The sequence below is a fragment of the Salvelinus namaycush genome, chromosome 28, assembly GCF_016432855.1.
Source record: "Salvelinus namaycush isolate Seneca chromosome 28, SaNama_1.0, whole genome shotgun sequence".
NCBI classification, from domain to species: Eukaryota; Metazoa; Chordata; class Actinopteri; order Salmoniformes; family Salmonidae; genus Salvelinus; species Salvelinus namaycush.
This window is the reverse complement of record NC_052334.1, coordinates 6,174,705-6,202,204: the sequence shown is the minus strand read 5'-3', so window position 1 is coordinate 6,202,204 and position 27,500 is coordinate 6,174,705. Positions and strand designations below refer to the sequence as shown.

General features: G+C 43.3%; 1 protein-coding gene across 1 annotated transcript in view; it reads left to right on the top strand.

The window, feature by feature from the left end:
• LOC120023001 (neurexin-3a-like) overlaps positions 1 to 27,500 on the top strand; it is a 734,438-nt gene that overhangs the window by 216,223 nt on the left and 490,715 nt on the right. Inside the window, exon 11 of the mRNA XM_038966953.1 lies at positions 21,789 to 21,992. Within this exon, the coding sequence (XP_038822881.1) occupies positions 21,789 to 21,992 (204 nt within the window). The remainder of the gene's footprint in view (positions 1 to 21,788; positions 21,993 to 27,500) is intronic.

Here is a 27,500-nt window from a genome sequence, read left to right as displayed (position 1 = left end):
GCTGACAACAAAATCACACAAAAATTATCAATGGAAATCAAATTTATCAACCCATGGAGGTCTGGATTTGGAGTCACACTCAAAATTAAAGTGGAAAACCACACTACAGGCTGATCCAACTTTGATGTAATGTCCTTAGAACAAGTCAAAATGAGGCTCAGTAGTGTGTGTGGCCTCCACGTGCCTGTATGACCTCCCTACAACGCCTGGGCATGCTCCTGATGAGGCGATGAGCCAACTCCTGGACAGTCTCTCGTGCAACGTGGCGTTGGTGGATGGAGCGAGACATGATGTCCCAGATGTGCTCAATTGGATTCAGGTCTGGGGAACGGGCGGGCCAGTCCATAGCATCAATGCCTTCCTCTTGCAGGAACTGCTGACACACTCCAGCCACATGAGGTCTAGCATTGTCTTGCATTAGGAGGAACGCAGGGCCAACCGCAACAGCATATGGTCTCACAAGGGGTCTGAGGATCTCATCTCGGTACCTAATGGCAGTCAGGCTACCTCTGGCGAGCACATGGAGGGCTGTGCGGCCCCCCAAAGAAATGCCACCCCACACCATGACTGACCCACCGCCAAACCGGTCATGCTGGAGGATGTTGCAGGCAGCAGAACGTTCTCCACGGCGTCTCCAGACTCTGTCACGTCTGTCACATGTGCGTGTGAACCTGCTTTCATCTGTGAAGAGCACAGGGCGCCAGTGGCGAATTTGCCAATGTTGGTGTTCTCAGGCAAATGCCAAACGTCCTGCACGGTGTTGGGCTGTAAGCACAACCCCCACCTGTGGACGTCGGGCCCTCATACCACCCTCATGGAGTCTGTTTCTGACCGTTTGAGCAGACACATGCACATTTGTGGCCTGCTGGAGGTCATTTTGCAGGGCTCTGGCAGTGCTCCTCCTTGCACAAAGGCGGAGGTAGCGGTCCTGCCTGTCTCCTGGTAGCGCCTCCATGCTCTGGACACTACGCTGACAGACACAGCAAACCTTCTTGCCACAGCTCGCATTGATGTGCCATCCTGGATGAGCTGCACTACCTGAGCCACTTGTGTGGGTTGTAGACTCCGTCTCATGCTACCACTAGAGTGAAAGCACCGCCAGCATTCAAAAGTGACCAAAACATCAGCCAGGAAGCATAGGAACTGAGAAGTGGTCTGTGGTCACCACCTGCAGAACCACTCCTTTATTGGGTGTGTCTTGCTAATTGCCTATAATTTCCACCTTTTGTCTATTCCATTTGCACAACAGCATGTGAAATGTATTGTCAATCAGTGTTGCTTCCTAAGTGGACAGTTTGTTTTCACAGAAGTGTGATTGACTTGGAGTTACATTGTGTTGTTTAAGTGTTCCCTTTATTTTTTTGAGCAGTGTACATCGGTTTAAATATGAACTTCTTGTTAATCCAGTCGCATTGTCAGATTTAAAAAAGGCTTTTTCGGCAAAAGCAGACAATGCCATTATCTGTGGACAGCGCCCAGCATACCAACACATGAAAATCAGAGTTCAACCAGGCAGGTGCTACACAAAAGTCAGTAATAACGATATAATTCATGCCTTACCTTTGAAGATCTTCTTCTGTTGGCACTCCAAAATGTCCCATAAACATCACAAATGGTCCTTTTGATCGATAAATTGCTTCTTTATATTGCCAACATGTCCATTTATTGGCACGTTTGATTCAGAAAAACACCGGTTCCAACTCGCCCAACATGCAGAGTATCTAATAAGTTACCTGGAAACTTCGTCCAAACATTTCAAACAACGTTCCTAATCCAAATTTATGTATCCTAAAACGTAAATAATCGATAACATTTTAAACGGGAAATACTGTGCTCAATACCGGACGAAAACAAAGTGAAGCACATTCCAGGTCGTGCGCACCAAAACATTAGAGAGCACCTGGAGTGACACATGGAAATAACAGGGCTACTTCTTCAAATCTCAAAGGAAAAACATCAACCAATTTCTAAAGACTGTTGACATCTAGTGGAAGCCATAGGAACTGCAAACATATTTCTATTAAAAAGGGATTGCCATAGAAAACAAATGGAAAACAGATTGAGCTCAAAAATGTTTTTCCCTGGATGGATTGTCCTCGGGGTTTCGCCTGCCAAATCAGTTGTTATACTCACAGACATTATTCAAACAGTTATAGAAACTTCAGAGTGTTTTCTATCCAAATCTACTAATACTATGCATATCCTAGCTTCTGGGCCTGAGTAGCAGGCAGTTTACTTTGGGCATGCTTTTCATCTGGATGTGAAAATACTGCCCCTAGCCCAAAGAGGTTTTAATGTGAGTCTGGAAGGAGAGATTACAGTCTAACCAGACACCTATGTATTTGTAGTTGTCCACATATTCTAGGTCAGAACCGTCCAGAGTAGTGATGCTGGACGGGCAGGCAGGTGCGGGCAACGATCGGATGAAGAGCATGCATTTAGTTTTACTTGCATTTTTAAGAGCAGTTGGAGGCCACGGAAGGATTGGCATTGAAGCTCGTCTGGAGGTTAGTTAAAACCTTTTATGGCTGCCATCCCGCTACCGGGATGATATGACAACAGCGAGTGATAGTGCAGGGCGCCAAATTCAAAAAGCAGAAATCTCATAATTAAAATTCCTCAAACATAGATTTGTCTTATATCATTTTAAAGGTAATCTTGTTGTTAATCCCACCAAAGTGTCTGATTTCAAATATGTTTTTCAGCGAAAGCACTACAAACGATTATGTTAGGTCACCACAAAACCACAATAAGCGCAGCCATTTTCCCAGCGAAATATAGCTTTCACAAAAACCAGAAATAGAGAAAATTAATCACTAACCTTTGATTATTTTCATCAGATGACACTCATAGGACTTCATGTTACACAATACATGCATGCTTTGTTTGATTAAGTTCATATTTATATCAAAAAATCGGAGTTTACATTGACGCGTTAGATTCACTAGTTGCAAAAACATCAAGTGACTTTGCATAGCCACATCGTTTCAACAGAAATACTCATCATAAATATAGACTATAATACAAGTTATACACATGGAATTATAGATATACCTCTCCTTAATGCAACCGCTGTGTCAGATTTCAAAAAAACTTTACGGAAAAATAAACCACGCAATAATCTGAGACGGAGCTCAGAACAATAGCCAAATTAGCCGCCATGTTGGAGTCAACAGAAACCAGAAAATACATGATAAATGTTTCCTTACCTTTGATGAATTCATCAGAATGCAGTCCTAGGAATCCCAGGTCCACAATAAATGCTTGATTTGTTCGTTAATGTCCGTTATTTATGTCAAATTAGCTACTTTGGACATGTTTACCAAATGCCAAACCCAAAACGCGCCCACTACCGTCCACTATAACGTGACGAAATGTCCAAAAGTTCCGTTACAGTCTGTAGAAACATGTCAAACGATGTACTGAATCAATCTTTATAATGTTGTTAACATACATCTTGAATAACGTTCCAACCGGAGAATTTCATCGACTTCAGTTGACCGATGGAACGGAGCTGACTCTCACGTGAACGCACGTGTTCAATGCGTGATCACCTCCTGCCAGAGCTCACTAATTCCTGTCTCCTTCGGCCCGGCCCCCCTTCACATTAGATTCATCAGACAACGTTCTATTGACTGTTGACATCTAGTGGAAGCCGTAGGAAGTGAGAACTCATCAATATCTCTCTGTGATTTCAATGAGAGCTTGGTTGAAAATTGGCACCCCCAGAAAAAATACAAACAGGAAGTGGAACTTCTCAGGTTTTTGCCTGCCATGTGAGTTCTGTTATACTCACAGACATAATTCAAACAGTTTTAGAAACTTCAGAGTGTTTTCTATCCAATATGAATAATAATATGCATATATTAGCAACTGGGAATGAGGAGCAGGGCGTTTAATATGGGCACCTCTGTGCACCTTTCATCCAAGCTACTCAATACTGCCCCTTCAGCCATAAGAAGTTAACACAGTGTCCATAGAAGGGCCAGATGTATACAGAATAGTGTCGTCTGCATTGAGGTGGATCAGGGAATCACCAGCAGCAAGAGCGACATCATTGATGTATACAGAGAAAAGAGTCGGCCCGAGACTTGAACCCTGTGGCACCCCCATAGAGACTGCCAGAGGTCCGTACAACAGGCCCTCTGATTTGACACACTGAACTCTGTCTGAGAAGTAGTTGGTGAACCAGGCGAGGCAGTCATTTGAGAAACCAAGGCTGTCGAGTCTGCCGATAAGAATAGGTGATTGACAGAGTCGAAAGCCTTGGCCAGGTCGATTAATACAGCTGCACAGTATTGTCTCTTATCGATGGCGGTTATGATATAATTTAGGACCTTGAGTATGGCTGAGGTGCACCCATGACCAGCTCGGAAACCAGATTGCATAGCGGAGAAGGTACGGTGGGATTCGAAATGGTCGGTGATCTGTTTGTTAACTCAGCTTTCGAAGACCTTAGAAAGGCAGGGTAGGATAGATATAGGTCTGTAGCAGTTTGGGTCTAGAGTGTCTCCCCCTTTGAAGAGGGGGATGACCGTGGCATCTTTCCAAACTTTGGGGATCTCAGACAATACGAAAGAGAGGTTGAACAGGCTAGTAATAGGGGTTGCAACAATTTAGGCTGCTAATTTTAGAAAGAGAGGGTCCAGATTGTCTAGCCCTGCTGATTTGTAGGGGTGACTCTTGTGTAGCGTCATAGAACCTTTAACTTCTAAAGACTCTTGTGTAGCGTCATAGAACCCTTACCTTGTAATAACTCTTGTGTAGCTTGTGAGCGTCAGGTTTTCATAGATCACTTTTAATAGTTTGTAGCTCAAAACATTACAACTCTACAGACGTTTGAGTATGGAAGACCCAACCCTTTCGGGATCCGCCCTTGTCTCACAAACACTGGTGTAGCTCAGCCCACTGGTGTAGTTCAACCCCGTTCCGCTAGCGGAACCCCTCGCCAACAGCCAATGAAATTGCAGGGCGCCAAATTCAATCAACAGAAATCTCATAATTCAATTTTCTCAAACATACAAGTATTAGACACCATTTTAAAGATACAATTCTCGTTAGTCCAACCACAGTGTCCGATTTCAAAAAAAGCTTTTCGGCGAAAGCAGAACATATCATTATGTTAGGTCAGCAACTAGTCACGGAAAGCATACAGCGATTTTCCAACCATACAGCGATTTTCCAACCAAAAGAGAGGAGTCACAAAAAGCAGAAATATTGATGAAATGAATCACTAACCTTTGATATTCTTCATCAGATGACACTCCCGGGACAACATGTTACACAATACATGTATGTTTTGTTCTATCAAGTTCATATTTATATCCAAAAACCTCATCTTACATTTGGCTTTGCCTCCAAAACATCCCGTGAATTTGCACAGAGCCACATCAAATCACATGAATAAAAGATACAAGTGTTGTTCACAGATTTAAATATATACTTCTCCTTAATGCAACCGCTCTGTCAGATTTCAAAAAAACTTTACGGAAAAAGCAAACCATGCAATAATCTGAGTACGGCACTCAGAGACCAACACAACCCAAGAAGATATCCGCCATGTTGGAGTCAATATAAGTCAGAAATAGCATTATAAATATTAACTTACCTTTGATGATCTTCGCCAGAATGCACTCCCAGGAATCCCAGTTCCACAATAAATGTTTGATTTGTTCCATAAAGTTCATAATTTATGTCCAAATTCCTCCTTGTTGTTCGCGCGTTCAGTACACAATCTAAACTCACGACACGCGGGCAGGTCCAGGCAAAAGTTCAGACAAAACGTCATATTACAGTCCTTAGAAACATGTCTAACGAAGTATAGAATCAATCTTTAGAATGTTTTTAACATACATATTCAATAATGTTCCAACCGGAGAATTCCTTTGTCTGTAGAAAAGCTGTGGAACAGAGCTCGCTCTCAGGTGAACGAGCGTCACGAGCTCAAAGCATTCTGCCAGACCTCTGACTCATTCCCCTCTCATTCGGCCCCACTTCACAGTAGAAGCATCATACAAGGTTCTAAAGACTGTTGGCATCTAGTGGAAGGCTTAGGAAGTGCAACATGACCCATATCCTACTGTATCTTCAATAGGGAATGAGTTGAAAAACGACCAACCTCAGATTTCCCACTTCCTGGTTTGATTTTTTCTCAGGTTCTTGCCTGCCATATGAGTTCTGTTATACTCACAGACATCATTCAAACAGTTTTAGAAACTTCTGTGTGTTTTCTATCCAAATCTACTAGTAATATGCATATATTAGCAACTGGGACTGAGGAGCAGGCAGTTTACTCTGGGCACGCTTTTCATCCAAACGTGAAAATGCTGCCCCTATCCATAACAAGTTAAACTCAATGGTGCTATTGTTTTTAATATTGTGGTCGTGACTGGTGGGGAAGCAAGAAAATCACCTGCGCGATGTGTACAATGGGAGGTGGCGCCGGAGCGGACCCTGTCATTGCTTGCTCCCCGTCAATTGCCACTGCAAAAATATGTGTTAGACAAAATATTTTAGTCGCTACTTTTGATAACTAAATTAACACTGACACACATGGTCAACAGGACAGGGGAGTCATTGGGAACAGTAGAGTCTAGTTGTCATGGCGTCTATTGGCTGTCTCAGGGGAGACTGACAGTAAAATGAACATGGATTGGTTCTTAATTAATCTATGGCAATTATTTTCACAGAACAGGTCATCTGAATAGATATCTCGGAGAGGCTGACATGCACAGATATGCACGCTCACACACACACCCCCACAGAAACACAGAAACACACACACATACACAGACACACTCAGATATGCACACACACCCCCACATACACACAGACATACACACACACACACACACACGCTCACACACACACACACACACACACACACACACACACACACACACACACACACACACGCACGCACGCACGCACACACACACACACACACAACACAGACACACACACATACACAGACACAGACAGATATGCACACACAAACACAGACACACACAGATATGCACACACACTCCCACATACTCACAGACACACACACACACACACGCTCACACACACACACACACACGCATGTACACGCACACAGACACACATAAACACATAAACACAAAGACAGACACTTACATGCTCACAGACATCCAGCTCAGTGTTTTAGGACAATATAATCAGATAGTTCTAAATGAATGATTTAAAAGTCACAACAGTATTCCTCTGTCACCCAATCACATTCTCAGATCCATGCTCCGGCTTCCTGATTAAGCATTCCTTCCTGGTCTACTTCATCATCGATAAGTTAATTGACATTCCATCTAACCTAAGGTCGATGTCCGTGGCCCCGTAGAAATGTAAATTGCATTAAAAAAAGAATCTCCCAAAAATCCCTGTCAGTTTAAACTAGAGATATTTGCCTTTTTGCATTAGATGCCTCTTTATCCACCGATGTAGCACTTCCTCGTCTACGGTGAAGGTGACAGAGCTACAGCGGTGTTTGTCAGACCATGAGACATCCCGAAAAATCGGTCTTCTCACAAAATCATCTGTAGCGTCTGAACGGTTTAGCCTACTAAACTATTGAGACTCTCACAAACATGTACATGTGGGTTGTTTTTCTCTAGGACATCCGCATGCCTCACAGGACTCGTCTGTCTCTAGGACATCCGCATGCCTCACAGGACTCGTCTGTCTCTAGGACATCCGCATGCCTCACAGGACTCGTCTGTCTCTAGGACATCCGCATGCCTCACAGGACTCGTCTGTCTCTAGGACATCCGCATGCCTCACAGGACTCGTCTGTCTCTAGGACATCCGCATGCCTCACAGGACTCGTCTGTCTCTAGGACATCCGCATGCCTCACAGGACTCGTCTGTCTCTAGGACATCCGCATGCCTCACAGGACTCGTCTGTCTCTAGGACATCCGCATGCCTCACAGGACTCGTCTGTCTCTAGGACATCCGCATGCCTCACAGGACTCGTCTGTCTCTAGGACATCCGCATGCCTCACAGGACTCGTCTGTCTCTAGGACATCCGCATGCCTCACAGGACTCGTCTGAAGGTTCCCTGGTAACAGTTGAAAACATGAATGGAAGTACAGTGCCTTCCCGAAAGTATTCAGACCCCTTGACTTTTTCCACATTTTGTGACGTTACAACCTTAACTCTAAAATGGATCAAAGACAAATACACTGTACCCCATAATGACAAAGCAAAATCAGGTTTTTAGAAATGTTTGCTAATGTATTAAAAATAAAAACAGAAATACCTCATTTAAATAAATATTCAGCCCTTTTGCTATGAGACTTGAAATCGAGGTCAGGTGCATCCAAGAACATGATGGTCACTCTGACAGAGCTCCAGAGTTCCTCTGTGAAGATGGGAGAACCTTCCAGAAGGACAACCATTTCTGCAGCACTCCACCAATCAGGCCATTATGGTATAGTGGCCAGACAGAAGCCACTCCTCAGTAAAAGGCGTATGGCATCCCACTTGGAGTTTGCCAACAGGCCCCTAAAGACTCTCAGACCTGATGAAACTAAGATTGAACTCTTTGGCCTGAATGCCAAATGTCACATCTGGAGGAAACCCTACAGTGGAACATGGTGATGGCAGCATGGTGATGGCAGCATGGTGAAGGCAGCATGGTGATGGCAGCATGGTGATGGCAGCATGGTGATGGCAGCATGGTGATGGCAGCATGGTGGTGGCAGCATGGTGGTGGCAGCATGGTGATGGCAGCATGGTGATGGCAGCATGGTGAAGGCAGCATGGTGAAGGCAGCATGGTGAAGGCAGCATGGTGAAGGCAGCATGGTGAAGGCAGCATGGTGATGGCAGCATGGTGATGGCAGCATGGTGATGGCAGCATGGTGAAGGCAGCATGGTGAAGGCAGCATGGTGATGGCAGCATGGTGAAGGCAGCATGGTGAAGGCAGCATGGTGATGGCAGCATGGTGATGGCAGCATGGTGATGGCAGCATGGTGATGGCAGCATGGTGATGGCAGCATGGTGAAGGCAGCATGGTGGTGGCAGCATGGTGATGGCAGCATGGTGATGGCAGCATGGTGAAGGCAGCATGGTGATGGCAGCATGGTGATGGCAGCATGGTGATGGCAGCATGGTGAAGGCAGCATGGTGAAGGCAGCATGGTGAAGGCAGCATGGTGAAGGCAGCATGGTGAAGGCAGCATGGTGAAGGCAGCATGGTGATGGCAGCATGGTGATGGCAGCATGGTGATGGCAGCATGGTGGTGGCAGCATGGTGGTGGCAGCATGGTGAAGGCAGCATGGTGGTGGCAGCATGGTGGTGGCAGCATGATGGTGGCAGCATTGTGGTGGCAGCATTGTGGTGGCAGCATTGTGGTGGCAGCATCATGCTGTGGGGATCTTTGTCAGCAGCAGGGCCTGGGAGACTAGTCAGGATTGAAGCAAAGATGAATGGAGCAAAGTACAGAGAGATTATTGATGAAAACCTGCTCCTGAGTGCTCAGGACCTGAGACTGGGGTGAAGGTTCACCTTCCAACAGGACAACGACCCTAAGCACACAGCCAAGACAACGCAGGAGTGGCTTCGGGACAAGTCTCTGAATGTTCTTGAGTGGTCCATTCAGAGCCCGGACCTAAACCCGATTGAACATCTCTGGAGAGACCTGAAAATAGCTGTGCAACAACACTCCCCATCCAACCTGACAGAGCTTGAGAGGTTCTGCAGAGAAGAATGGGAGAAACTCCCCAAATACAAGCTTGCAGCATCATACCCAAGAAGACTTGAGGATGTAATCGCTGCCAAAGGTGCGCAACAAAGTACTGAGTAAAGGGTCGGAATGCTTACATAAATGTGAAATTTCCAGTTTTATTTTCTAATCAATTAACAAATGCTTTGTCATTATGGGGTATTGTGTGCAGATTGATGACAAAAAAAAAACACATTTTAACCTATTTTAGAATAAGGCTGTAACGTAACAAAATGTGGAACAAGTCAAGGGGTCTGAATACTTTCCAATTGCACAGTATACGGAGAGTGTTTTGTGACAAAAATAAGGGGTTAAATACATGTAAAAAAATATATTAATATAATTTCCTCATCTTTTTTATATCTCTAAGATATAGGACAGACACATCAGAACACACTTCCCTATGATGATTTATTGGGGACTATCGGTTCCATGTAGTGAATCTGTTATTAACCTTTAACGAGTCACCAACCCGGATCCGGGATCACCCCCCACTCCCCCCCCACTGAGTAGCATAGCTAGCATAGCGTCACAAGTAAATTGTAGCATCTAAATATCATTAAATCACAAGTCCAAGACACCAGATGAAAGATACAGATCTTGTGAATAAAGCCACCATTTCAGATTTTTAAAATGTTTTACAGGGAAGACACAATATGTAAATCTATTAGCTAACCACGTTAGCATAAGACACAATTTTTTTACTCCAACAGTTTTTTCCTGCGTCAGTAGCTATCACTAATTCGACTAAATAAAAATATATATAGCCACTAACCAAGAAACAACTTCATAAGATGACAGTCTGATAACATATTTATGGTATAGCATAGTTTTTTTTTGAAAAATGTGCATTTTTCAGGTATAAATCACAGTTCTACATTGCAGCTGCAATCTGAAATAGTGCTGACGCAGCCAGAACAATTACAGAGACCAACGTCATATAACTAATTACTTATCTTAAAACATTTCAGAAAAATACACAGCGTACAGATATTGAAAGCCCAACATCTGGTGAATCCAAACAATATTTCAGATTTATTAAATGTTTTATAGCGAAAACAAAATGTAGCGCTAAATTAGCATAGCCACGCCAGCCAGAACCAGCTGGGCGCCCCCGACCAGTTCACATGCACGACAGATATATGAAATAACATCGTAAATTGGGTCTTACTATTGCTGATCTTTCATCAGAATGTTGATCAATGTGTCCTTAGTCCTGATGAGTCGTTCAATCCATTCATAATGGCAACTTTCCCTCTTCATTTAGCATATGTACTGGTCGACTGGCCAAAGTAAAAAAAGTCACAGAACGGAACACGGCAAAACTCCCGAAAAAATTCAAATAATCTGATTAAACTATATTGAAAAAACATACATTAAGATGATATGGTCACATGTATCAAACAAACTTCGAGACGGAGATAGTTTTCATCCGTAACGGCAGCAAAACAGTAGACAATCGCACCTCCAAATAGCGCGAGTCAGAGAACCGGAAGTTGTCGGTCACGCCAAAGAAATAGGTCTTATTTCACGTCAGTACAAGGTAAACAAAAAATTTCTCCTCTGACGTCCTCTTGACACCCAGAGGAAGACGAATGAAGTGTGTTTCGGGTCATAGGTGGCGTGACCATATATAGGCAGAGCGTTGAAGCGAGCATACACATCTTGCATTCTTCTTCTTGGTCAGGGAAAGTGCTGTCAAATGACTTCTGTTTAACTCAGAGACAAAATTGAAACGGTTTTAGAAACTATAGATTGTTTTCTATCCAATGGTATTAATTATATGCATATAGTAAGAGCAATAATTGAATAAGAGGCAGTTTAATCTGTAGAGGAAATTATGCTAATGCGAAAACAGCACCCCCTATAGTGGCAAGAAGTTTTAAATGCTTGTGTATGGGCAAATAGAACTAATGCCAAATAAAATTGTTCATCAAATTTATTTATTTTTATATTTATACTTCAAGGGATTTTAAAATTCAAAATCAAATAGCTAAATGATCCTTGGTATGACCTTCTTAAAACAATTCCATATAGCTTAGTAGAACCCCCCCACTCCCCGCTCCAGCTTAAACAGGGTTTAGACTCTTATGTGTTAAATCTCTTTGTTGATTCAATTGGCCAAATCTCTGGTGGCAAGGTGGCTTTGTAACCTCATTACTGGCTTTAATTACCACTTTCAGTGAGCCACAGGATTGGATAAGCTCTGTGTTAATAATGTATAAACATCGGAGAGGGTCCTTGGTTAATATAACAGGTCTATAATGTTAAAGATATAATATGAACAGAAAAGAACAGAATAACAACAAATGATATGTATATACTGTACAGTACCAGTCAAACGTTTGGACGCACCTACTCATTTAAAGGTTTTTCTTTATTTTTACTCTTATCTACATTGTGGAATAATAGTGAAGACATAAAAACTATGAAATAACACTTATGGAATCCATTTAGTAAGCTAAAAAGTGTTAAAATATATTGTATATTTTAGATTGAGATTTGAGATCCTTCAAAGTAGCCAGCCTTTGGCTTGATGACAGCTTTGCACACTCTTGGCATTCTCTCAACCAGCTTCATGAGGTAGTCACCTGGAATCCATTTCAATTAACAGGTGTGCCTTGTTAAAAGTTCATTTGTGGAATTTATTTCCTTCTTAATGCTTTTGAACCAATCAGTTGTGCTGTGACGTGGTAGGGTTGGTATAATGAAGATAGCCCTATTTGGTATAAAAGACCAAGTCCATATTATGGCAAGAACAGCTCAAATAAGCAAAGAGAAACGCCAGTCCATATTTTATCCAACGTGACTTACAGTCATGCGCGCCTACATTAGATGGAGTAGAAATTGAAGTAGAAAGATTGACATTATCCATACTCTCCCATCACGTCCTCTCTGCATCCTTTCCTTCATATCAAACAAATGTTAAACCAAGACCAAGGCCTCTTTTCACAAAGTATCTCAGAGCAGGAGTGCTATTCTCGGATCAGGCGCTTCCTCTTAATAATTATGAATTAAAAGGCACAGCTGATCCTAAGAGTTTTGAAGATAGCATACATACAGCATCTGAATACTGGCCCAGTTGTGAAAAGTGAAAGATTGAGGTGAAGGAACTAATCTCAGACTATTGTGAATGAATGAATGAATGAATTAAATAAGTATTTTTTCGAGTGAAATAGCCAGTTGGATTGACACATAAACAAACAATAGAACATTGAAATGATTCGCAGTAGCACATCTTCTGGTGTTCTGTGCAGTGCGCACCGCAACATATACATTTATAGTAGTAGATAAGGTTACCCAAGCAATAATAATAACCCTCAAGCAGTAAAACTAACAACTAAATCAATACAGATAAATGAAACCTGGTCCGGCACAGAGAGAAGATTCAAGCCTGAGACTACACTCAATCTATACCCTTCGCTATATGTCTGGAATGAAATGTGTCATTTAATTATAGATAGCCCTTTGTCTTTTGTTCCAGGATTTATGTCAAAAATGTCAAATCAGCCAACGGAAATACACAGTGAACAAAATTGTCCTTCTCCTCATTGCTCAGCCACATAATGCCAGAGAATACCTGGTGTTTTTTTCCCTGTGGAAGACAACCTGCCACTATGTCTATCATGTGAACACTTCACAGTGACGTGTCTGTCTGTCTGTCCCTCAGGGCTCTGTAGCTCTGTCAGTTAGTATCAATCTGACAGTCTCTTACTGGGCTATTAAACCTCTCTGATCTCTCGTCACACTCAACCAGAGACATGATATCAGGAGGTGTTTAATCTCTCTGTTTCAACTCCATTTTGCTCTTTATCTCTCTCTCTCTCTCTCTTTATATCTCTCTCTATTTTAATGTCTCTCTCTCTTTATATCTCCCTCTATTTTAATGTCTCTCTCTCTCTCTCTCTCTCTCTCTTTATATCTCTCTCTCTTTATATCTCTTTATATCTCTCTCTCTCTCTCTCTTTATCTCTCTCTCTCTCTCTCTCTCTCTCTTTATATCTCCCTCTATTTTAATGTCTCTCTCTCTTTATATCTCTCTCTATTTTAATATCTGTCTCTCTTTATATATCTCTCTATTTTAATGTCTCTCTCTCTTTATCTCTCTCTCTCTCTTTCTCTCTTTATATCTCCCTCTATTTTAATGTCTCTCTCTCTTTATATCTCTCTCTATTTTAATATCTGTCTCTCTTTATATATCTCTCTATTTTAATATATCTCTCTTTATATCTCTCTCTATTTTTATATCTCTCTATTTTAATATCTCTCTATCTCTCTCTCTCTTCTATTGTCTTGCTCTATCACTTTCCCTTTTTCACTCTCTCCCAACAAACTCTTGCACCTTACCTCTTTCCTTCTCTCTCCATCTCTCTACCTTTACCTCAATATTCCACCCCCCTCTTCCCATCTCTCCTCCCCCTCCCCCTCTTTCTCTCTCTACTCCCCCCCCTTTTCTTGCTCTTCTCCCTCTCTCTCGCTCTCTCCCTGGTTCTGTCTTCATTGTACCTTGAGGTGTCTCCCCACTCGTCTCTCCTCTATCCTATTGCACTTGGTATGATGGGTATAAATGTAGCTTTGGGAAGAGCAGCTCATGGTACATAATAAAATATTGATCGGGATGTAATTGTAGAGTTTGTCAGCAGTTGCTTTGCCCCTGCGTTGAGGGAGGGTGTGTGTGTGTGTGTGTGATTCCCGGGTGGAGTTTTTACAGCTCTGAGGACTAAAGGAGTGTTTATGTCTATTGGCTGGATGCCAGGAAGCGATTGATAGAAAGAGGGAGAGAGAGAGAGAGAGAAAGAGGGGGAGAGGGAGAGAGAGGGAGAGAGCAAGAGAGGGAGAGAGAGATTATCTACTTCACTTCCTTGGCAATGTTAACATATGTTTCTCATGCCAATAAGCCCCTTGAATTGAATTGAGAGAGAGAGACAGAGAGAGAGAGAGAAAGAAAGAGGGGGGATCGAGAGAGAAGTGGGGACATCAGTAGATGTAGGGTAGCACAGTGTGTCTCCTTGTTTTCCTCTGTAAAGCCGTCTCTGCAAGAGCAGCTGTTTCACGGCCCATTTACTGCGTTTCCATGCAGCGCTGCCCCACTCTCATCTCTACGGTGTGGAGACAGGTATCGGAGGAGGTGGGGAGGTATAATAGCGTGTGTGTTTGTGTGTTCCATCTTAAGCCCATTACTTGTACCTAAGCCATCATCTGTGTGCAAATGAGTCCAGTTGAAGGTGCTATCAGGGAGACCACAGCATGCTGAAGACAGATGTACTGTGAGAGAGAAAACAGTACATTGAATGAGTCTCTCCTGAAGAGAGTGATGATGGGAAACTAGCAATGGGCAAAAGCATGGGGAGCGTGTGTGTGTGTCTGTATGTGAGCGTGCACGTGACAATGTCATGTTGTTATGTTGTGGATTTCTCAACCTAAACAAGATGTGTGACAGTATATGTTGTGTCTAACACATTTATATCCTCTCTGTCTCTGTCTCTGTCTCTCTGTCTCTCTGTCTCTCTGTCTCTCTGTCTCTCTCTCTCTCTCTCTCTCTCTCTCTCTCTCTCTCAATTCAATTCAATTCAATTCAAGGGGCTTTATTGGCATGGGAAACATGTGTTAACATTGCCAAAGCAAGTGAGGTAGATATTATACAAAAGTGAAATAAACAATACAAATTAACAGTAAACATTACACATACAGAAGTTTCAAAACAATAAAGACATTACAAATGTTATATTATATATATACAGTGTTGTAACAATGTACAAATGGTTAAAGCACACAAGTTAAAATAAATAAGCATAAATATGGGTTGTATTTACAATGGTGTTTGTTCTTCACTGGTTGCCCTTTTCTTGTGGCAACAGGTCACAAATCTTGCTGCTGTGATGGCACACTGTGGAATTTCTCCCAGTAGATATGGGAGTTTATCAAAATTGGATTTGTTTTCAAATTCTTTGTGGATCTGTGTAATCTGTGGGAAATATGTCTCTCTAATATGGTCATACATTGGGCAGGAGGTTAGGAAGTGCAGCTCAGTTTCCACCTCATTTTGTGGGCAGTGAGCACATAGCCTGTCTTCTCTTGAGAGCCATGTCTGCCTACGGCGGCCTTTCTCAATAGCAAGGCTATGCTCACTGAGTCTGTACATAGTCAAAGCTTTCCTTAAGTTTGGGTCAGTCACAGTGGTCAGGTATTCTGCCACTGTGTACTCTCTGTTTAGGGCCAAATAGCATTCTAGTTTGCTCTGTTTTTTTGTTAATTCTTTCCAATGTGTCAAGTAATTATCTTTTTGTTTTCTCATGATTTGGTTGGTTCTAATTGTGCTGTTGTCCTGGGGCTCTGTGGGGTGTGTTTGTGTTTGTGAACAGAGCCCTAGGACCAGCTTGCTTAGGGGACTCTTCTCCAGGTTCATCTCTCTGTAGGTGATGGCTTTGTTATGGAAGGTTTGGGAATCGCTTCCTTTTAGGTGGTTGTAGAATTTAACGGCTCTTTTCTGGATTTTGATAATTAGTGGGTATCGGCCTAATTCTGCTCTGCATGCATTATTTGGTGTTCTACGTTGTACACGGAGGACATTTTTGCAGAATTCTGCATGCAGAGTCTCAATTTGGTGTTTGTCCCATTTTGTGAAATCTTGGTTGGTGAGCGGACCCCAGACCTCACAACCATAAAGGGCAATGGGCTCTATGACTGATTCAAGTATTTTTAGCCAGATCCTAATTGGTATGTTGAAATTTATGTTCCTTTTGATGGCATAGAATGCCCTTCTTGCCTTGTCTCTCAGATCATTCACAGCTTTGTGGAAGTTACCTGTGGCGCTGATGTTTAGGCCGAGGTATGTATAGTTTTTTGTGTGCTCTAGGGCAACAGTGTCTAGATGGAATTTGTGGTCCTGGCGACTGGACCTTTTTTGGAACACCATTATTTTGGTCTTACTGAGATTTACTGTCAGGGCCCAGGTCTGACAGAATCTGTGCAGAAGATCTAGGTGCTGCTGTAGGCCCTCCTTGGTTGGTGACAGAAGCACCAGATCATCAGCAAACAGTAGACATTTGACTTCAGAGTCTAGTAGGGTGAGGCCGGGTGCTGCAGACTGTTCTAGTGCCCGCGCCAATTCGTTGATATATATGTTGAAGAGGGTGGGGCTTAAGCTGCATCCCTGTCTCACCCCACGACCCTGTGTGAAGAAATGTGTGTGTTTTTTGCCAATTTTAACCGCACACTTGTTGTTTGTGTACATGGATTTTATAATGTCGTATGTTTTACCCCCAACACCACTTTCCATCAATTTGTATAGCAGACCCTCATGCCAAATTGAGTCGAAGGCTTTTTTGAAGTCAACAAAGCATGAGAAGACTTTGCCTTTGTTTTGGTTTGTTTGGTTGTCAATTAGGGTGTGTAGGGTGAATACATGGTCTGTTGTACGGTAATTTGGTAAAAAGCCAATTTGACATTTGCTCAGTACATTGTTTTCATTGAGGAAATGTACGAGTCTGCTGTTAATGATAATGCAGAGTATTTTCCCAAGGTTACTGTTGACGCATATTCCACGGTAGTTATTGGGGTCAAATTTGTCTCCACTTTTGTGGATTGGGGTGATCAGTCCTTGGTTCCAAATATTGGGGAAGATGCCAGAGCTAAGGACGATGTTAAAGAGTTTTAGTATAGCCAATTGGAATTTGTTGTCTGTATATTTGATCATTTCATTAAGGATACCATCAACACCACAGGCCTTTTTGGGTTGGAGGGTTTTTATTTTGTCCTGTAACTCGTTCAAGGTAATTGGAGAATCCAGTGGGTTCTGGTAGTCTTTAATAGTTGATTCTAGGATTTGTATTTGATCATGTATATGTTTTTGCTCTTTATTCTTTGTTATAGAGCCAAAAAGATTGGAGAAGTGGTTTACCCATACATCTCCATTTTGGATAGATAATTCTTCGTGTTGTTGTTTGTTTAGTGTTTTCCAATTTTCCCAGAAGTGGTTAGAGTCTATGGATTCTTCAATTACATTGAGCTGATTTCTGACGTGCTGTTCCTTCTTTTTCCGTAGTGTATTTCTGTATTGTTTTAGTGATTCACCATAGTGAAGGCGTAGACTCAGGTTTTCTGGGTCTCTATGTTTTTGGTTGGACAGGTTTCTCAATTTATTTCTTAGATTTTTGCATTCTTCATCAAACCATTTGTCATTGTTGTTCATTTTCTTTGGTTTTCTATTTGAGATTTTTAGATTTGACAGGGAAGCTGAGAGGTCAAATATACTGTTAAGATTTTCTACTGCCAAGTTTACACCTTCACTATTGCAGTGGAACGTTTTACCCAGGAAGTTGTCTAAAAGGGATTGAATTTGCTGTTGTCTAATTGTGTTTTGGTAGGTTTCCAAACTGCATTCCTTCCATCTATAGCATTTCTTAATGTTACTCAGTTCCTTTGGCTTTGATGCCTCATGATTGAGTATTGCTCTGTTCAAGTAGACTGTGATTTTGCTGTGGTCTGATAGGGGTGTCAGTGGGCTGACTGTGAACGCTCTGAGAGACTCTGGGTTGAGGTCAGTGATAAAGTAGTCTACAGTGCTACTGCCAAGAGATGAGCTATAGGTGAACCTACCATAGGAGTCCCCTCGAAGCCTACCATTGACTATGTACATACCCAGCGTGCGACAGAGCTGCAGGAGTTGTGACCCGTTTTTGTTGGTTATGTTGTCATAGTTGTGCCTAGGGGGGCATATGGGGGAGGGAATGCTGTCACCTGCAGGCAGGTGTTTGTCCCCCTGTGTGCTGAGGGTGTCAGGTTCTTGTCCAGTTCTGGCATTTAGGTCGCCACAGACTAATACATGTCCCTGGGCCTGGAAATGATTGATTTCCTCCTTCAGGATGGAGAAGCTGTCTTCATTAAAGTATGGGGATTCTAGTGGGGGGATATAGGTAGCACACAGGAGGACATTTTTCTCTGTTAAGATAATTTCCTTTTGAATTTCTAGCCAAATGTAAAATGTTCCTGTTTTGATTAATTTAATGGAGTGAGTTAGGTCTGCTCTATACCAAATTAGCATTCCCCCTGAGTCCCTTCCCTGTTTCACACCTGGTAGTTTGGTGGATGGGACTACCAGCTCTCTGTAACCTAGAGGGCAACCAGTGGGTCCGTCTCCTCTGTACCAGGTTTCTTGCAGGATGACAATGTCTGCATTACCGATTTCTTTGGTGAAGTCCGGGTTCCTGCTCTTTAGGCCAAAGGCAGATGACCTCAGGCCTTGGATATTCCAGGATGATATAGTGAAGGCTTTTTGTTCCATAAAGTGTCCAATGTTGTTGGTCGTGGTTTGGCCTCAGGCCAGTAAGTGTGAGCAGAGCCTGCTGAGCATCTGGTACATGCCGTTGGCTTGGGCGAGTGTAAGAGTGGGGGTTGGGCCTGTTTGCCCGCTCACTACCTGGGCGTATGTGTGACTTCCATGTTGATGCCCTCTCTGCGGGGGTGGGGTGCATGGGGTGGGCAGGAGTGGCATAGGTCTGATCTGAGGGGGCCTAAATTGGGTGTGGGCATGGTTGATGTGGGGGGGTGTTGATTGGTTGGGGTGGGGGTGTGTCTGGGGGTGCTGTGGTCTGGATGTAGGTCCTCTTGGCGTGGGTCCTCTATGTGTAGGTCCAGGGTGGGGTGCTGAAGGTCTTGGAGGGTGTCTCGCTGGTCTGGGTGGGGTGTCTATTGATCTGTTGCTCCTGTGTGAAGTGTTGGGGCTGCGTTTGAGAGCGATGTCCTTTAGAGTCCGGGCAAAGGTGGGCACTGCTGCCTTGTAGAGGTGGACCTGGTCATAGAGGCTGTTCAAGTCCAGGGTGGAGTGGTGGGCCAGGAAAACATTTGGTTTTGAGGCACAGTCACGGGAGATGCTTGCGTTTACCCGCTGTATTGTAGCAGGGTGGAAGTCTTTTCGTGGTAGCAGGGTGGAGATAACCACTTGTGCATTGGGGAAAGTAGAAGACGCTTTTTCAATCACTCCCTTCAGTGCTGTGGCCACCCTTTCCTGCTGTGCTCTCAGGTCGTTTGTGCCTGTGTGTATTATTATGTGGCTAGGTGAGCCTAGTTTGTCCTCAGACAGAAGGTCTAGGGCGCACTGGGTGTTTGGACACCAGAGTTTAGACACACTGTGTTTGGGAAAAAGTTTTTTTTCTTCTATAAATTTCCCATTTGAGTCCATAAGGAGAAAAATCTGTGTCTTGTGTTTGTCCTCAGTGGGTGTGGGGGGGTTGTCAGGAGGGCTATCAGGGTGGCTGACAGGGGGGGTGCTCAGGGGGGGTGAGAGCTGCTGGGCTTGGGGTTTTTCTTTTGTCTGTTCTGCTGTGATGTTGACTCTATGGTCAGGGTCTGGTGTGGACTGTTCTGCTGTGGTGTCGAGACTTTTGTCGGGTGATGAGGTGGGCTGTTCTGCTGGCTTCTCTGTGGGGATGGCCACCTCCCTAGTGGGTTGTTCTCTGTCACATGCCATCCCCCTCAACCTCTCCTCCAGCAGTCTGATCCTCTCCTCCATCCCCCTCTCCCTCTCCTCCAGCAGTCTGATCCTCTCCTCTAGTGCTCTGTTCTGCTCCTGCTCCTGCTTCTGCTCTTTCTCCAGTTGAAGTTGTCTCTTAACTGTCCAGAGTCCAGATGTGTCTCTCTCCACCTCCAGCTCTCCTGGTCTGGTTAAGGGGGTGTTGTTGTGCTGGACTGTTGTCTGGGTCTGTGCTGACTGGAGTGTAATCACCTGCTGTTCCAGCTCAACCTGCCTTACCTCCAGCTGGGTGAATTTATCCTTCATTTCAATGAGGGAGAAGTGCTCTGTACTGGGAGGTTGACTGTCTGCTGAGGGTTGCTCGTCTGTGGGGTTATATGATGAAGAGTTTTGGTCTGACCCGCTTGGGGTGGGGGTATCTTTATCAAGGGAGAGCTTCTCCTGCTGGGCTAATTCTTTGATTAGGTGAAAGTCCAGCTGAAACTGTTTGGGGTTGCCCTGTACCAATACTGTTCCAGACTTATATAGATTTATGTTAGCTGACTCAGAGTCCTCGTTGTCAAGTATCCTGAGTTTCCACCCCTCGTTAACCCCCCCTCTCTTAACAGAGGGGTAGTGTGCTAATATAGCACTGTGCCATGCCAGGGGATGGTTTGTGTGGAAGATAAGGTTGCTGATGTTCCCATTTTTGTAATAGTCAGCAAAAAGTGTCTCTTGATTTTCCATAAGGAGCTTCATTTTGTGCTCTTTTCTTGCCTTGTCATTCTTTACACTCCCAGGGTACTGTATTTTAATTACCTCTGAACAGCAGGAGGGAGCTTCTAAGGCCTCTCCATTTGGTTGGGGTAGACTATTCGACTCTCCTGCCATTGTTGGGCTAATGGTCTTTGACACCTCTCACTTGACACGTCAGTGCTAGTTGAAGCTGTATCAAGCTTGGCAATTATGTTTCATTCAATGCTTATAAAGTAATGTCATGTATTTTTCTTCTTGGCTTTTGGCAATAGAATATAGTTTCAGACTAAACATTACTCACTCAGTTCCAGGTTGGGTGGTGTTTTCAGGTTACTGTTGTTTTCCAGAGAATTTGCTGTGTAATAATCCTTGGTAGTTGTGAATCTTTCAGGTGATTCCGTAATTCCGTCCAAAATCAGGTTGTAGGTTTTGAGTTTTGATTTGAATTTAGGGTTATGTTGTAGAGGGTAGCATCCTGTATGTGTTCCTGACAAAAAATCCAAGTTTAACTAACTCTAAATCTATATTTTTTAAAGAAAATGCTGAAAAATGCAGGAGCTCATCTGATCATGACCTCTCTCTCTCTCTGTCCGTCTCTCTCTCTCTCTGTCCGTCCCTCAGAACACTCTCTCTCTCTCTCTCTCTCTCTCTCTCTCTCTCTCTCTCTGTGTCTCTCTCTGTGTCTCTCTCTCTCTCTCTGTCTCTCTCTGTGTCTCTCTCTGTGTCTCTCTCTCTCTCTCTTTCTCTCTCTCTCTCTTTCTCTCTCTCTCTCTCTTTCTCTCTCTCTCTGTCTCTCTCTCTCATTCTGTCCCCCCCTCCCCCTTGCTCTCCCCCATGACAGAAGCGTCCATCTTGAGTTATGACGGCAGTATGTACATGAAGGTGGTGATGCCCCAGGTGATGCACACGGAGGCGGAGGACGTGTCTCTGCGTTTCATGTCCCAGCGGGCCTACGGCCTTCTCATGGCCACTACCTCGCGAGACTCGGCCGACACGCTGCGTCTAGAGCTGGACGGGGGCCGGGTCAAGCTCACGGTCAACCTAGGTATCTTATTACACTACCGACTACACCACGTGGTGAAAAACGTGCCTCTCTCTTTCTCTTTTCCTTTACTGTCTCCATCCCTCCATTTCTTCTCTTTGCCTTTGTAAAAAAAAAATTGTCGTAGTTTGATTTATAGAGTAAAGGACAGCAATCATTTATGGAGTAGTAATAAACAAATATTGTTATTTTTGTTTGCATGGACATTATTGTGATCTGTTTCATGAGATATTGATTGAATAAGACTCTTCATCGAACTTACTATACATTTTAAATAATTCACTTTTTTTCCATTATTTAAGCTGCTTCATTCTGAAAGTTATTGTCACTGACAAACATGCTGTCTGGCCCATCTTTTGAACAGATAAAACATAGCCATTTTCTTAGTCCTGTAAGAAAACCATTTTTGAGAAAGTCACAGCACCAACGAGATATAAAGGTATATTTTCATTTAAAGTCTGAGTAGCACACTATTGCTAAATAGAACACCACTGCTAAACAGAACACTACTGCTAAACAGAACACTACCGCTGAACAGAACACTACTGCTGAACAGAACACTACCGCTGAACAGAACACTACCGCTGAACAGAACACTACTGCTGAACAGAACACTACTGCTGAACAGAACACTACCGCTGAACAGAACACTACCGCTAAACAGAACACTACTGCTAAACAGAACACTACTGCTGAACAGAACACTACTGCTAAACAGAACACTACTGCTGAACAGAACACTACTGCTAAACAGAACACTACTGCTGAACAGAACACTACCGCTGAACAGAACACTACCGCTGAACAGAACACTACTGCTAAACAGAACACTACTGCTGAACAGAACACTACTGCTAAACAGAACACTACTGCTAAACAGAACACTACTGCTAAACAGAACACTACTGCTGAACAGAACACTACTGCTAAACAGAACACTACTGCTAAACAGAACACTACTGCTAAACAGAACACTACCGCTAAACAGAACACTACCGCTAAACAGAACACTACCGCTGAACAGAACACTACTGCTGAACAGAACACTACTGCTGAACAGAACACTACTGCTGAACAGAACACTACTGCTAAACAGAACACTACTGCTGAACAGAACACTACTGCTAAACAGAACACTACTGCTAAACAGAACACTACTGCTGAACAGAACACTACTGCTAAACAGAACACTACTGCTAAACAGAACACTACTGCTAAACAGAACACTACCGCTAAACAGAACACTACCGCTAAACAGAACACTACCGCTAAACAGAACACTACCGCTAAACAGAACACTACTGCTAAACAGAACACTACTGCTGAACAGAACACTACCGCTGAACAGAACACTACCGCTAAACAGAACACTACTGCTAAACAGAACACTACCGCTAAACAGAACACTACCGCTGAACAGAACACTACCGCTAAACAGAACACTACTGCTGAACAGAACACTACCGCTGAACAGAACACTACTGCTAAACAGAACACTACTGCTAAACAGAACACTACTGCTAAACAGAACACTACCGCTAAACAGAACACTACTGCTAAACAGAACACTACCACTAAACAGAACACTACTGCTAAACAGAACACTACTGCTAAACAGAACACTACTGCTAAACAGAACACTACTGCTAAACAGAACACTACCGCTAAACAGAACACTACCGGTAAACAGAACACTACTGCTAAACAGAACACTACTGCTAAACAGAACACTACTGCTAAACAGAACACTACCGCTGAACAGAACACTACTGCTGAACAGAACACTACCACTAAACAGAACACTACTGCTAAACAGAACACTACTGCTAAACAGAACACTACTGCTGAACAGAACACTACTGCTAAACAGAACACTACTGCTAAACAGAACACTACTGCTAAACAGAACACTACTGCTAAACAGAACACTACCGCTAAACAGAACACTACCGCTAAACAGAACACTACCGCTGAACAGAACACTACCGCTGAACAGAACACTACTGCTGAACAGAACACTACTGCTGAACAGAACACTACTGCTGAACAGAACACTACTGCTAAACAGAACACTACTGCTGAACAGAACACTACTGCTAAACAGAACACTACTGCTAAACAGAACACTACTGCTGAACAGAACACTACTGCTAAACAGAACACTACTGCTAAACAGAACACTACTGCTAAACAGAACACTACCGCTAAACAGAACACTACCGCTAAACAGAACACTACCGCTAAACAGAACACTACCGCTAAACAGAACACTACCGCTAAACAGAACACTACCGCTGAACAGAACACTACCGCTGAACAGAACACTACCGCTAAACAGAACACTACCGCTAAACAGAACACTACCGCTGAACAGAACACTACCGCTAAACAGAACACTACCGCTAAACAGAACACTACCGCTAAACAGAACACTACCGCTAAACAGAACACTACCGCTAAACAGAACACTACCGCTGAACAGAACACTACCGCTGAACAGAACACTACTGCTGAACAGAACACTACTGCTGAACAGAACACTACTGCTAAACAGAACACTACTGCTGAACAGAACACTACTGCTAAACAGAACACTACTGCTAAACAGAACACTACTGCTAAACAGAACACTACTGCTGAACAGAACACTACTGCTGAACAGAACACTACTGCTAAACAGAACACTACCGCTAAACAGAACACTACCGCTAAACAGAACACTACCGCTAAACAGAACACTACCGCTAAACAGAACACTACCGCTAAACAGAACACTACCGCTAAACAGAACACTACCGCTAAACAGAACACTACTGCTGAACAGAACACTACTGCTGAACAGAACACTACCGCTAAACAGAACACTACCGCTAAACAGAACACTACTGCTAAACAGAACACTACTGCTGAACAGAACACTACTGCTGAACAGAACACTACTGCTAAACAGAACACTACTGCTAAACAGAACACTACTGCTAAACAGAACACTACTGCTAAACAGAACACTACTGCTAAACAGAACACTACTGCTAAACAGAACACTACTGCTAAACAGAACACTACTGCTAAACAGAACACTACTGCTGAACAGAACACCACTGCTAAACAGAACACTACCGCTGAACAGAACACTACCGCTAAACAGAACACTACTGCTAAACAGAACACTACTGCTAAACAGAACACTACTGCTAAACAGAACACTACCGCTGAACAGAACACTACTGCTGAACAGAACACTACCGCTAAACAGAACACTACCGCTAAACAGAACACTACTGCTGAACAGAACACTACTGCTAAACAGAACACTACTGCTAAACAGAACACTACCGCTGAACAGAACACTACTGCTGAACAGAACACTACCGCTAAACAGAACACTACTGCTAAACAGAACACTACCGCTGAACAGAACACTACTGCTAAACAGAACACTACTGCTAAACAGAACACTACCGCTGAACAGAACACTACTGCTAAACAGAACACTACCACTAAACAGAACACTACTGCTAAACAGAACACTACCGCTAAACAGAACACTACGCTGAACAGAGCACTACTTCTAAACAGAACACTACCGCTAACAGAACACTACCGCTGAACAGAACACTACCGCTAAACAGAACACTTACCGCTAAACAGAACACTACCGCTAAACAGACACTACCGCTAAACAGAACACTACCGCTAAACGAACACTACTGCTAAACAGAACACTACCGCTGAACAGAACACTACTGCTAAACAGAACACTACCGCTAAACAGAACACTACCGCTAAACAGAACACTACCGCTAAACAGAACACTACTGCTGAACAGAACACTACCGCTAAACATGAACTACTGCTAAACAGAACACTACTGCCTAACAGAACACTACTGCTAAACAGAACACTACTGCTAAACAGAACACTACCGCTGACAGAACACTACTGCTGAACAGAACACTACCGCTGAACAGAACACTACCGCTGAACAGACACTACTGCTGAACAGAACACTACTGCTGAACAGAACACTACCGCTGAACAGAACACTACCGCTAAACAGAACACTACTGCTAAACAGAACACTACTGCTGAACAGAACACTATGCTAAACAGAACACTACTGCTGAACAGAACACTACTGCTAAACAGAAACACTACTGCTGAACAGAACACTACCGCTGAACAGAACACTACCGCTGAACAGAACACTACTGCTAAACAGAACACTACTGCTGAACAGAAACACTACTGCTAAACAGAACACTACTGCTAAACAGAACACTACTGCTGAAACAGAACACTACTGCTAAACAGAACACTACTGCTAACAGAACACTACTGCTAAACAAACACTACTGCTAAAACAGAACACTACCGCTAAACAGAACACTACCGCCTAAACAGAACACTACGCTGAACAGAACACTACTGCTGAACAGAACACTACTGCTGAACAGAACACTACTGCTGAACAGAACACTACTGCTAAACAGAACACTACTGCTAGAACAGAACACTACTGCTAAACAGAACACTACTGCTAAACAGAACACTACTGCTGAACAGAACACTACTGCTAAACAGAACACTATGCTAAACAGAACACTACGCTAAACAGAACACTACCGCTAAACAGAACACTACCGCTAACAGAACACTACGCCTAAAACAGAACACTACCGCTACACCCGACACGACTGCTAAACAGAACACTACTGCTGAACAGAACACTACGCTGAACAGAACACTACCGCTAAACAGACACTACTGCAAACAGAACACTACTGCTAAACAGAACACTACCGCTGAACAGAACACTACGCTAAACAGAACACTACTGCTGAACAGAACACTACTGCTGAAACAGAACACTACTGCTAAACAGAACACCTACTGCTAAACAGAACACACTGCTAAACAGAACACTACTGCTAAACAGAACACCACTGCTAAACAGAACACTACCGGTAAACAGAACACTACTGCTAAACAGAACACCACTGCTAACAGAACACTACTGCTGAACAGAACACCACTGCTAAACAGAACATACCGCTAAACAGAACACTACCGGTAAACAGAAACACTACTGCTAAACAGAAATGGACAACATAAATAGGAAACAAATAAAATTATAACAGTAGGCTATTACAACATTAGTTCACAATCATACAATGTGTCGGTTAAATTGCCACAATAGATTTGCCATGATGTACAGAATTCTTGTCAATTAGATGGTTGAACATATCATAAAATAATTTGGTTAAAATCATAATTTAGGGAGCGGTAAAGAGGTCGCCAAAAATGGTTGGAAGTGAGATCAGCTGGAAAGATAGGGGGAGGTAGGGAAAGACAGAAGGATGAAGGAAAATATAGGGGAGGGAGGGAAAGATAGGGGGAGGTAGGGAAAGATAGGAGGATGAAGGGAAAGATAGGGGGAGGTAGGGAAAGATAGGGGAGGTAGGGAAAGATAGGGGGAGGTAAGGAAAGATAGGGGAGGTAGGGAAAGAT